Genomic DNA, 13,972 nt, shown 5'->3' on the forward strand with positions numbered 1-13,972 from the left:
ATTCCTTATCTAAAATCTTCGTAATCTTATGTCTTTGGTTCCCAGGGTGAGTTGCCAATAGCTATGGCATTGGCCCACGTGGTTGGATCAGCTCAGATGGACGAGCTAGCGCGCGTGCTTGTCTCCTTGTTCGACGCCAAGCACTTGTTAGCGCCGCTACTGTGGAATATATTTTACCGAGAAGTTGAGGTTTGTGCGGTGAGTAATTGTGAACTATTTAATATAATGTACTAGAAATATGCAAGATATAATTTACTTATTCGTTATGAGTTTATAATTTGAATTTCAATGGTAATCCTAATACATTTTTAAGTTTTTGAAGCGTTTATTAGCATTTTCAGAAAGAGAAATAACGTGTAACTTGGGTAACGACCAAGGTTTGCTAAATATATTATAATAGAGTAAGAAAGGGAAAATGACGTCAAAATTATCGATGCTCCATGGCGAACAATATTTTTGTATCTACTTTAATATAAATACGAAGAATATGTACAAAATATGGAAAATAAAACAATTATTTCTCTTACATAGGTATCGGATTGTATGCAGACGCTTTTCCGTGGCAACTCTTTGGGCAGTAAAATCATGGCATTTTGTTTCAAGATATACGGTTATGGCTATCTGCACAACTTGTTAGAACCGTTAATAAGTGCGCTGCTGGATCAGACTGATTGTAATCCCAGTTTGAGCTTCGAGGTAGATCCGGCTAGGTGAGTGCTTACTATATTGATTCTTCATTTTGTTTTAATGTAATTCCGTGCCATACATTCAAAACTATTAAAATTAAATTTGCATTTCTACAAAGCAAAAAATTAAAAAGCCTAGTCAAAAACAAGAACAAGAAAAGCGATGGTCAATTATTATATCATTGGTCGGAAAAGCAAGTATAGATTATAAGGTTATCATGGCAAGGCACCTACCCCCTCTAGATAAATAATGTATATAGTATGTAACGTTAATGACGGACAAGAGTTAATCTTAAAATGCCCAGCTTGTTTCCAATTGAAGTACCTAGGCGTAGACCTCAGAGATAGAAAGATTGTGATTACACCACATCGCGCCACAGACAACCAATTGTAATCGCTAATATTTAATACTGATCATTATCGACCGCAAACCTGTATTAGTTGACATCTACTATATAAAAATAAGTCGGGTTTTTCTTCCTGACGCTATAACTCCAGAACGCACGAACCGATTTCCACGGTTTTGCATTCGTTGGAAAGGTCTCAGGCTCCGTGAGGTTTATAGCAAAGAAAATTCAGGAAAAATTTCAACGTAAGGTAGAGGTAGGGTAGGGTAGGGGTAGGGTAGGGGTAGGGTAGGTGTAGGGTAGAGGTAGGGTAGGGGTAGGGTAGGGGTAGGGTAGGGTAGGGGTAGGGTAGAGGTAGGGTAGGGTAGGGGTAGGGTGGGGGTAGGGTAGAGGTATTTGAAAGTTTACATCGAGTTTCACGCGAACGAAGTCGCGGGCATCCGCTAGTACACTTCTAAATACCTCTTCGTTTAAGGAGAGGAAAATACGTGGTGGGCAAATCAAATAAATTAATCAAATGGTTTTAGATTGGACCCTGGTCAAGACATAGAAATAAACAGGAACAACCTCAGGGACCTCACGCGAGAGGTGTTCGACCGCATCGTCAGCTCAGCGGACAAGTTTCCCTCGCAGCTACGGAGCATGTGCCACTGCTTGTATCAGGTAAGCGTGCTCTTGCGAGTAAGTCGCTTCTGTCTCCGAGAGCCTGTGATGACCAGCACATCTAGCATGCGTCAATGACAGATCTCGTTACAAGTACAAGACATATATCAGCCATATATGTACATATATATTTTTTTTATTGGGAAATAATACAATAAGAATCTTCTTATCCTAATAACTATACACATTATGGCAAACAGCCAGGCTGATACTTTGCGCAAAAAAATGAGTCAACCCTTCTGTCACCAGTCGAGGCAACTAGTCGCGGTAAAATGATTCGGTGAATTTTTTTGGCATTGTGACTCCATGACCCAAAAATCTCCAGCGGAATCGAAAATATATCTCTCCTTTCAGTAGGTCTAACATGCGCAGCACGATATATCTCGAGACTAGAGATAGACAAATGTCGACTGAAGCTGAAGCTTAATCGAAAATCGTTTGGTGCCAAAAAATCTTTTAAACTTAACAAGAAATACACATTAAATAATAATAATTTGTTGTAGGTACTCAGCAAAAGGTTCGTGCAGTTCCCACAAACAAGTGTTGGTGCGGTAGGAACCGTTCTGTTCCTACGATACATTAATCCAGCTATAGGTAAGTAGAGTTAATAAATGCATTTGACACAAGTTCTTCTAGGTGAGTGTCGGAGAGTTTAGCCATAGGTTTTGTCACTTTTTTGAGCCACTTCGTCGACGTGAAATTCACAATTGGAAACAAGCTAGGCATTTTAAGATTAACTCTTGTCCGTCATCAAAGTTATATACTACATTATTTATCTCACTAGAAGGGGTAGGTGCTGACCCATTGCCCTGATAAACTTACTTGTAACTTGAGATTTTACATTAGAAAGCAAGCTTTTCCGACTGTGGGAATCATGGATTTTTCCAGGTTAAAAAGTCTATGTTGCTTAATAACCTCTGTCTACCATTTAAAGTTTGAATTGGTTCAGCCTTTCCAGAGATTAGCCCAGACAAACAAACTGACAGAAATTTTATACAGGTTCAGGATCGTGTAACACATAATATAATATAAGCACTTAAAAAATAATTATTTTGAAATCACAAAGAGACACTTCAATTTTATTTATATGTATTGATGACAAAGACAACTGCTTTAGAACAATAATCAGAACGTGGAATGTGAATTTCACAGAACAAAGCTAAAGTTGTGATGAAACCTAAGCCTTCATGAAGTAAACTAAAAAACTGATTGTGTTTTAGTATCGTGGTAATCACAGATATACACTTCAATCTTATTTATATGTAGTGATGAGAAAGACAAAACTTGTGAATAAGCTATCCGACATTTAAAAAAAGGGTGGTGAAACCGTCCTCAAAACTACTAGAAATGTACTATATTTGTGTTTTATATGCATGTAGTGTCCCCTCAAGAAATGGGCATAGTGAGCCGTCCCATACCGCCGCACATAAAGCGCGGGCTGATGCTCATGTCCAAGATCCTGCAAAACATCGCCAACCACGTGGAGTTCTCGAAGGAACAGCACATGTTGCCGTTCAATGACTTCCTGAGGGAACATTTTGAGGCTGGACGAAAGTGAGTATCTTCTTCTTTCTTCAGGGCCTTTTCAACACTTGGCCAAGTGATTGGCAGTGTGTTATGATACAGTAGGTAAATAATCGATTTCCACAAAGTGATTTCCAAAATTTCCATCACTAATTTATCGTGTTTTCAAAGTCAAAGTCAAAATTCATTTATTTCAAATAGGCTTAGTTTACAAGCTCTTTCGAAACGTCAGGTAATTTAAGTTGAGTGTGTGTAAATTGATGAAAATTGTTCTACATCCTAGGAATGTTCAATTTGTACAATATTCCCGATTAAAATGTGCAAAAAAACGTATGAAAAAAAAGTAAATGCTTCATTCTATCGATTGGCCTCAGCAAAATTCTATACAAGAATTTACATAGTGTTATTTCATGAAGACTCGTGTCAGCCATTAGATCGACTTCAGAGCGGCAAACATTTAAAGCGAACTGTTCTCTGTATCTCTTAATAAATAGTTCTTCTGCTTACAGATTCTTCATAGAAATAGCTTCAGATTGCGAAACAGCCGACCAAACGTCCGCACACAACTTATCCTTCATTAGCGACGCGAACGTGCTCGCGTTGCACAGGCTGCTCTGGAACCATCAGGAGAAGATCGGCGACTATCTGTCATGCAGTCGGGACCATAAGGCTGTTGGCAGACGACCCTTTGATAAGGTATGTCGCGAAGTCATAAGCCTTGTACTTCGGCATATCGCCGAAAAGTTGGCTGTTTTTGGTTTTTTTATAAGATATATTTCGGATAAAGTACTCAGGAATAGTTCCTTCCTGTTCTAATACCTGCCTCACCGCGCTAAAATACAACTGCCAGACATCTGGAATGTTGCTTCGTAGATATCCCTTGTACGCTTACTAAACGGTTTGGGTTCTCACTCCTTATACTCATTGCAAAGTTTTGACAGGCCTTGCCTGCTTCTATTTTCTTACCACCTACAATTTGGGACTTTATAGACATGATCAAGGCAAGCGCGGTATTTTCACAATAGGCGGCTTATTTTTTTTTAATACATAATTCAAGTTTTGGTACATTATATAACTTAACAACTCGATTACAGATGGCAACACTTCTTGCATACTTAGGTCCGCCTGAACACAAGCCGGTTGAATCGTGAGTAAACTAACTATTTGAATAACTATTTGAATATTTTCTAACTAAGAATTTTCTAAGAATTTATACAGAAGAAGGATGTGGAATTCGTTTAAGAGAATCATCAAGTTATAGAACTTTGTTCTGTATAAAAAATTTCAGAGCATCAAGTCTCCTCTTCTCCTCATACGCCCGTTGGTCGTCCATCGACATGTCCTCAACCAACTTCGAGGAGTTCATCGTTAAGCATAACATGCATCAGAAAGAAGAGTTTAAGAGCATCAAGAGTCTGAATATCTTCTATCAGGCCGGTACAAGTAAAATTGGCAATCCCGTGTTCTATTTTATTTCTAGGAGATACAAGTGAGTGATTTTTTGGTAATTTTAGATTTCTTGAGAGTGTATTGTATACTTTATACCTTTTCCGTTTAGCTAGGGTATATTTCTCTTTCAACCTTAAAATGCAGGACCAGTTGCATTTCTACAAGATTCATCAATCAATTACGAATAGTGTAACAAAAGATAAATGGCCGTTTTACCAAACCAAATGTTACTTTTTCATCAGAAGAGTATTTAGTAACATAGCGTGCTTTGTCAGTGATACGGCTACTTTAATTTTTACTTATTCCAGTAATAATTCTTCCTCTAATTCTGTAGGCAGTAGTGATTCACGACTGTCAAATACAAGTTCGTCAATATTATGACATTAAACACGACGTAACAAATGAAAATATATTTTAATTTTCAATTGATGCATTCATATACACAAAATAGGAGAAAACATACATCAAGAAACCGGAAGTAATTGAAGTCAGTGTACCTAAACTTTTCACTTTACTTTTTAGACTTTCCTCTCTCGTATCTATGTCCAAGACGAGTGTAATAAGTTGTCTGTCTTATTTCAGGATAAGTGAAGTGAACGCTGATTTACTGATATACCATGTTATTCTAACACTCAAGCCGTTTTGCCAGCAAGCGTTCGAATTGGTGGTCGATTTCACGCACACAAATTCTGATAACCGTTTTAGGTAAGTTTAGTTTTCCTACTACTTTCAAATAGATAATTTATAACAGTGTGCCGTTAATAGTTTAGTAAAAGTGAAATCCAAAAATGAATTGATCAATATTCTCAACAATGCAATTCTTTTCATTTGTCATGATAGATGATAGAGATTTTAGGTGAACGCACTTACTTATCGGACCCGACCGCTGAAACTTAAATAACGTTAGTAAGTTAAGTAGCGTTTAGTAGCGCCATCTCTTGGGCTATGTCGTAGTTTAGCAGTGTTACTACAGATGGCACTTTGTCACACATATCATCCACCGTGACACAGGACGCCCTCCGTGGAGGAGTTCGTCCGAGGTCTAGCGCGCTGAATGTTTGCACGAGCGGATAACGCATAGATGATACATTATATATGGATAACGGACCGCACATTCATCACCATGGTATCGCACCGCACTGCGAAAGACCACCAAACGGGCGTCCTCTTCCTCGTGAGCTTCTACAAATGGCCATCTCTGAAGGCGTAGGCACCGGAGGCAACGGATACGACTATATCAATGACGCAAGCACCAGACAAGACATCGCCGCGCTGAGGGACAATAATAAATAAAAAAAAGACAAAATTCAACTCATAGGCCATGCCTCAGCCCCGAAAGGGGCTGGAAGAAATCACCTGGGGAGCAAGTTCTCCTGCGTCTTACTCGGGCAAGAGGCCAAGCCTCGGGGGCCTCGACACTCTCGGGGAGGGAGATGACCCAACTGCTGATGGCACTTTGTATGTCATTTTGATTAAATTTTGTGTAACACAATCACCAGATTACTCCCGAAGTTCAGTGTGCGTAAAGAAGTTTTGTAAAAAAAAAATGGCCGATAATAATGAATTTTGTAACTTGAGTGTGCTTCTCAGGACGGATTTCCTCCAGAAGTGGTTCAGCGTACTCCCAGAAGTGGCCTACAGCAACGTTCACGCGTGCTACATATACAACTGCAACAGTTGGGTGCGCGAGTACACCAAGTTCCACGAGGCCATACTGACTCCGTTGCGGGTAGATTTATTAATTATTCTTTTTAACACCTTTGTCCATTATTTTTTTTTTAAATAACCCGCGATTTCTCCAAGATCCCAGCATCAGGTTCTGACATTATGACAATGAGACCTTAGGAGTATACCCTTATAATCAACAAAAGAATTATCCAAATCAGTTTAGGCCTCATCAAGTAATTGCGTAACATCTGCCGTAAGGGTTATTTTTAGTAGAGCTTTAGTGTCTGACAAAAGTTCTGGCAAATGAAAAGTGTCTGACACTTTTGATACTGCTTCAGAATAATGTTCTTCAAAATATATATACCTACCGCTACCCTACCCCTACCCTACCCCTACCCTACCCCTACCCTACCCCTACCCTACCCCTACCCTACCCCTACCCTACCCCTACCCTACCCCTACCCTACCCCTACCCTACCCCTACCCTACCCCTACCCTACCCCTACCCTACCCCTACCCTACCCCTACCCTACCCCTACCCTACCCCTACCCTACCCCTACCCTACCCCTACCCTACCCCTACCCTACCCCTACCCCTACCCTACCCCTACCCCTACCCTACCCCTACCCTACCTCTACCCTACTCCTACCCAACCCTACCCCTACCCTACCCCTACCCCGTTTTCTAATTATTATTAATATGAACTTTATACAATAACAATAAAGCTCAAATTGACTACGTTTTAGTTACAAATCATTTGTATGTATAGTTTTTAATTAACAAATAAAATATAAGGGTTGATCGTAGAGGGGTGAAAATTTAGGGTTGTATGTATTTTTGTATGCTGTGTCATAAAAAAATCAAAACAAAAAATTTTGCCTAAAAAATAAAAAAAAAATTTAGGGGTGGACTACCCTTAACATTTAGGGGTTTGAAAAATAGATGTTGGCCGATTCTCAGACCTACTAAATATGCACAAAAAATTTCATCAAAATCGGTCGAGCCGTTTCGGAGGAGTTCAATGTCGAACACCGCGACACGAGAATTTTATATATTAGATATCAGCTATTGTGAATTTAAGCTTTGTAATATTTTTTTTTAGTTAACGTTTTCATCTAGCAATCAGTATCAGCAAGTCATCAGGTATTAAAAGCACATAAGACGCTACTGAAGACCTAAGGTTTTATCTTTCTGTTGATGAAAATAAGCTGTGTCAAATCGCTCTGGGATCTTTGTCTATTTCTTTAAGGAAACTTTAGTTTACACACAGATGCCCTTGGTACCACTACATGCAAAATCAAACGTACTTCCCAAAATAGATTGACTATAGTTACTAAAACAACGCTTTAACTTTTGTAGGGTAACAGAAAAATAGTGTTCATAGACACAAACTGTCGACTCAGCGATTTCATCGACCCCGAACAGCAAAAGCTTCCTGGAGCGACTTTGTCCCTCGAAGAGGACCTCAAAGTATTTAACAATGCTCTCAAATTGTCGCATAAGGATACCAAAGTTGCCATAAAGGTAAAATTCTTCTCCTATCCGAGATCATTGAAACTCCATAATAGGCTAGGCATTATTTTGAAAATAGTGCTTAATTGATAATTAGCGTTCTACAAAATTGAAAAAAAAAAACAATTATATTTTTGAGACATGTATGAAATTTCAGTTTTTAAATATGTTATTAAACAACAAGAGCCAAAACGCTGTCCTTAACCAAAGATTTTAATGTTTGGAATTTGAAATCCTTAACTTTTATTAATTGATATTGATATAATATATTCTGACCCTTATTCCATATACTCGTATTACAGGACATTTAAATTGTTTATATTGTGTTTTAATATGAGTCAACGGCCTACAAGTCATTTTATACCATCTTTTTCTAATTAACTATGTTTTTTATTGAACCCTTTCAAAAATTTGATTTTTGATTTTTTGTAGGTTGGACCAACAGCCCTTCAAATAACGTCTATAGAGAAAAGCAAAGTTTTGGGCTTACCAGTGCTATTAAATGATGTTTATTATGCTTCAGAAATCGACGAGGTAAGTTAATTATTTTTATTTCGACTAATTTAACTAAATTCAATATAATTTTCTATTAAAAATTACTTGATTGGTTTAATTTTTACTCTCATGTTATAATATAAAACCTTAATTATTAATTAAAGAAAAATTTTATAATGACATTACATAAGTATTTTATTAGTAATTCGTAATTAATTTAAATATTTTTTTTCTTAACAAATAGTGCTACAAAACAACTCTTTTGCTATTATAGTATAGTTAGAGTTCCATAGACGCATGGTTTTTTAAAGAAATTTTGCAGTATTTATGCACAATACAATCTTATACTTTGGCACACGACTTAAATTCTGAAAGCATATGCATGTGCGACACGCCATTTTGAAATTAGAGTTTCGTCACCGTTGGAATTTTGCTCAAGTTTTTTAATTAATTATTAAAATTTTTTCCTGCATGAAATTAGATTAAACGGCATATAAATTGTTTAAAGTATAATTTACGAAACAATTTCATAAAAAACTTACTAATTTAATGTAAACATTCGAATGAAATGATACGCTGTTTACCATCTTAGCATTATCACTTATCATCAGGTGAGATTCTAGTCAAGGGCTAACTTGTAAAGAATAAGAAAATAAAATAAAATCGCCCGTTACTTCATCTCCGTCGAATGCAGTTATTGGATAACTTGTTCTTACAATACAACTAATGAAACAAAGCGTATCAATCTAAATATATGTTGCTCCAGATGTCCCAGGTAAGCGAAGTAGTCAAGATCGCCTGCTAGCGTATAATAATAATAGTTGGCAAGAGGAGAGTTTTAATGAATCAAGAATATTTTTAGGTGTGTCTAGTAGATGACAATCAATTTTCTTTGTCAATAATCAACGAACCGACGCCTCTGAGTTTCATACACAACGACTGCGACAATATTGTGCAGTCCATCATACACATTCGGAACCGATGGGAGCTGAGCCAACCTGTAAGTGTTTGCGCTTTTACTAACATTCCACAACTTTTTCTATCTTGTCTGTTCTACATTCAAAACTAGAGAAGTAAGTAAGAAAGAAATAAATCGAAATTACGCCACACATCACAATTTCTCCAGTACAACAGGTCATCTAGGACAATACCCTGCGATGTGTGGCATAACCCAGAAAATGGCCCAGCTCAGCATAATGCTACATTACCATTTGAATTAGGACATGTAGCGCTGAAAGTACACAGTATCTCTTGATTTTGTTACTAACAGGCCCTCCGCGGGTTTTACCCGCGTAGTTCTTGTTTCTGTAAGAAAATATAGCTTATGACTCTCACAAATAACGTGGTTTTCTATTGGCAAAAACAATTTCAAAATCCGTTCAGTAGTTTCAGAGATAAACCCCTACAATTTCACAAATTTTACCTGTATGATTATTAGAATTCAAGGTAATTATTTATAAGCACTTACAACTTTTTCTGCAATCATTGTTCTACTCGTGATATTTGAATAAAGATCTCTTAATCACACTAATATTATAAAGGCGAAAGTGTGTGTGTAAGTGTGTATGTTTGTATCAGAGAATACGTTTCCAAGTGCCTCTTTGGGAAGGCTAATCTTTAAATTTCCCTTTCGAAATCTGGTCTTCTTTTCTGATAACATTTTACAAATCACAATATAGTTTAAATAGTACTTTGCTAATAAAACAAAGTTTTGGGATTGTAAAATGAGAACTGGACCAAAAAATATTGCATACCAACCTTAGAATACTTGAAATAATAATTAATGTATCATAATAACATTTTATTATTGTACCTTTAGAAATTATTTTTTAAGGATTCCGTGACTGTACATCAAAAAATTAGACCGAAAGACGTACCCGGAACACTTCTCAACATGGCTTTACTGAATCTTGGGTCGTGTGACCCCACTCTGCGCACTGCGGCCTACAACCAACTCTGTGCGCTAACGGCGACTTTCCATTTGAAGATTGAGGGAACCCTATTAGAAACTTCTGGTAAGTTCCCTTGATAAAGTAATCACATGATAAAGTTTGTTTCACTATAAAAAATAGCACCCCCACCATTTAGTAAAAAAAATTAAATAAAAAATTAAAAAGTAAGGTAATGTTTAAAATAAGTTATATAACAAATATAGAATGGATGGAATAATAAGTTAGAAATATAGAACCTATTAGTTTGATAGCTGTCTAACTTTGCTACTTTTGAAACTCATTCTATGTATTAGGATTTTGCCGCAAAAAATTGCAGACTTTTACATAATTCTGTGGCTGCCAAATAATTAGGTTATACTTTCGGAAACCTGATTGGGTTTATGCTGGCCAGTGAAAACGAGTGCTATACGGACTAATGCTCCGGAAAAAAATGATGAGAGGGGAAGAAAAGGAAAAGGAAGAAAATAAAAGAAAAAAAATAATAATCTAGAGGCACTTAGCACGAACTTTGAACTAAAATAAGTAATGACGTTATAGCATCGTCGTATTTAATTATTTTTCTGCATAAAACATACCAGTATGTAGAGTTTTTGACAAATGTTAATTGCTTTTTAATTAACATTTGTCTAACTTTTAACCAAAATTATTTATGAACTAGAGTTTATATCACACATTAATGAGATTAAACTATTGTACTAATTCCACAGGCCTATGTATACCGTCCAATAACACTATCTTCATCAAATCTGTGAGCGAAAAGTTGGCTCACAATGAACCACATTTGACACTGGAATTTTTGGAAGAATCTATTCAGGTAATGATAGTAAAAAATATATATTTTGGAAATTTTCAAATCGTTTAACCGAACATATTTATTTTACAGGGATTCAAAGTTTCAACCATAGAACTCAAACATTTATGCTTGGAATATATGACACCGTGGTTGGCGAATTTAGTGAGGTGCGTAAAATAACAACACTAACTTATCGAGATCAAGTTGCTATTAAGTGTTTTCTGGATAGAAAATCTCTATAAATAACTTTTACCCGGCAGACCTAATAATGTTCGGATTTTAGGGCATTGGTGTTTTCTTAATAGGAAAATCTATAGATTAGTTTTTACTCAAGACATCAAAAAATCCAACCAAAAACTAAGTTCCTATTAATCATTCCATTTAATAAAATTGAAGTGTCTGTCTGTGATTTTAAATCAAACTATGTTAAGTGCTTATAGTTATTTACACGATACCAAAACATACAATCAAGCTTATTTAAAATTTTTGTCTGTCTCTGTGTCGGTCTGCCGGGCTTTGAAAGACTGGACCGAATTTTGTGGGAATCTCAGTGGAAGATAGCGGAGGTTATTGAACAATATATAGACTATTTTTATCCCAGAAATTTCATGGTTCTCGCGTTTGAAGTAGCGGACGTCGGGTAGTTACTAATACAAGTGCATATATTTCAAAGGTTCTGCAGACCCTCAGAAGAATCCCGCCGCAAAAATCAAGTAGCACAAATTCTAGAGAAGTTGATAACCCTTACCATCGAGGAGACGGAGATGTACCCATCAGTGCAAGCCAAGATCTGGGGCTCCATAGGGCAGGTGCCGGAACTGATTGATATGGTGCTGGACAGCTTTATACACAGAAGCGTTAATTCTGGTAATTAATTTATCATCACAAGTCTATTTAAACGGCCTACCACAAGGCCAGCTGGCCTATTCACTAATTTGCTCTTTATTAACAATCTATTAAAATAAACATCAAATCAACTGAAAAACGTCATCTACCTACTGTATGATATTCACAAAGAGTTGTTAGTAGGCACCAGATGAAATTTGTTTACACATAATATCAATTTTTTATGTCAACTAACATAGGTCATAGTAATTGAATTAGCCTGCTGGTTTCCCTCCGTATAGGAGAGGGCATATAGGGCTTAGATCCACCATGCAGCTTGGTGAGATTAGGTTGGTAATGTAAAATTAACAGCTACTAACTATTGAATATTGACTATTGACTATCCAACTCCGGGCTGAAATTTTTTGCTGTATATCTCTTTGAAGAAAGAAATACTTAATAGGTATTCTGTGACCTGATCCAAGATCCTAAGCCACATAGGTTAATCACTGAACCAACAAAGTAGTTAAGTTAATTTATCCTTAAAAAGTCATCCATAATAAGTTATCATTGACAATATTGAAAATGATATATTAATATTTTTTTTCGACATGTTTACACCCAAGTTCAACTATTTCCTTTACGGATTTGTCTCGAATTCATGTAGTTGTTAGTGACTGCAATAATATCAACTATCAAATTTTCCGTTCCTGATCTTGGTTAAATTAACTGAAAGTTATAAAACGTTAACATTGATATCAAAAGCTTAGTTACTTGCAGGGTCTTTTTGAGGTAAAGACACAGTCACTTCAAGTATTTACAAAAGACAAGTATTTACGAAAGCCTACACTAGAAATAAATAATTTTGATTTCATTTATTCATTGACTCTAACAATTTCACACAAATCACATACATATAATTTACAACAATGACAACATCTAGAAGCCTCTCTGAAAAAATAATGTGACAGATTTTTTGTATCGGCAATGATGTATACAGGTCTCGGATCGCCAATGATCGAGATAATGGCCGACACAGCGGTAGCGCTCGCGTCTGCCAACGTGCAGCTCGTCTCTAAGAAAGTTATTGGAAGAATGTGCAGAGTAAGTAAAACTTTTACCAGGGGGGAGTGAAAGGAGCCTTTTTAACCCTTCTAGTGTCTTGACATTCGACCTTTATAGTCTGTGCAATGTGCATGTATCTCTTGCTCGAAACGGCACTCGGGCGGACTGGCAGAAGTTAACTATTTAAAATATTTATTGGTGGCCCGAAAAGCTTTTTAAATTAATACGAGACCTGGTGCATTTAACTTGCACTTTAATCCTTGACATAATAAGTACCTAATTTAGATCCCGTTTCACCACTTTCTGTCTAAACGTACCTAAATTTTGACACTTTCATACTTTTTGTCAACTGACAAAGACAAAACTTGTGAATCTAGCACTTATCAAAAAGTGGTGTAAACCAGACTTTAGACTAGGTCGACGATACTATGCACATTGCATAGTTATTGATGAGTTTCAGGAACCAGTCCATTATAAATCCCTATTTTATGAGTTTTGTAACATCAAAATATTTTGTATAGCTATTATACGATCTCATTTTAAAGCATTATGTTATTTTTATGTTTGAGTTTTTTTTTCTTTATTTTTATTTTCTGCAGGCGCTATCTAAACTGCCTAGTAATGTTTTGGGTCCCGTAACAGCGGCATCTGTAAGTTATGTAATATTTTATTTGTTTTTTATGTTATTTGTATTTTGTATTACTATAGGTCTAGGATGGGCACCACGAGACATTTCGTTACTAAAGTGTTATATTATCGACAAATAGCGACGAAATCTGAAATATCTCTCTTTCGTTACGTTAGGATGAAAGAGAGACTTATATTTTCAGTTCCGCTGCTATTGGTCGGTTCTTTCTCTCGTCAAGAGTATGTTGTTGGCATCCTAGGCCTACAGGTATATTTACTTTTATTTTCTTTCTTCTTTGGTTTAAAACTGTTAAATTATTCAATATTAAAAATTACTCGACACAAGAGGAGAGGAAGTCCAAAAT

General features: G+C 36.4%; 1 protein-coding gene across 1 annotated transcript in view; it reads left to right on the plus strand.

Annotated features, from left to right (window-relative positions):
• LOC112051963 (neurofibromin) overlaps positions 1 to 13,972 on the plus strand; it is a gene marked incomplete in the record, with an annotated part of 66,650 nt that overhangs the window by 35,032 nt on the left and 17,646 nt on the right. Inside the window, 19 exon segments of the mRNA XM_052882967.1 lie at positions 46 to 198; positions 532 to 710; positions 1,561 to 1,696; positions 2,200 to 2,290; positions 3,076 to 3,250; positions 3,730 to 3,916; positions 4,315 to 4,367; positions 4,509 to 4,709; positions 5,252 to 5,374; positions 6,260 to 6,398; positions 7,698 to 7,862; positions 8,283 to 8,384; positions 9,208 to 9,345; positions 10,180 to 10,360; positions 11,005 to 11,111; positions 11,181 to 11,257; positions 11,764 to 11,957; positions 12,916 to 13,019; positions 13,580 to 13,630. Coding sequence (XP_052738927.1) covers positions 46 to 198; positions 532 to 710; positions 1,561 to 1,696; positions 2,200 to 2,290; positions 3,076 to 3,250; positions 3,730 to 3,916; positions 4,315 to 4,367; positions 4,509 to 4,709; positions 5,252 to 5,374; positions 6,260 to 6,398; positions 7,698 to 7,862; positions 8,283 to 8,384; positions 9,208 to 9,345; positions 10,180 to 10,360; positions 11,005 to 11,111; positions 11,181 to 11,257; positions 11,764 to 11,957; positions 12,916 to 13,019; positions 13,580 to 13,630 — 2,556 coding nt within the window.

The sequence above is a fragment of the Bicyclus anynana genome, chromosome 8 (assembly GCF_947172395.1).
Source record: "Bicyclus anynana chromosome 8, ilBicAnyn1.1, whole genome shotgun sequence".
NCBI classification, from domain to species: Eukaryota; Metazoa; Arthropoda; class Insecta; order Lepidoptera; family Nymphalidae; genus Bicyclus; species Bicyclus anynana.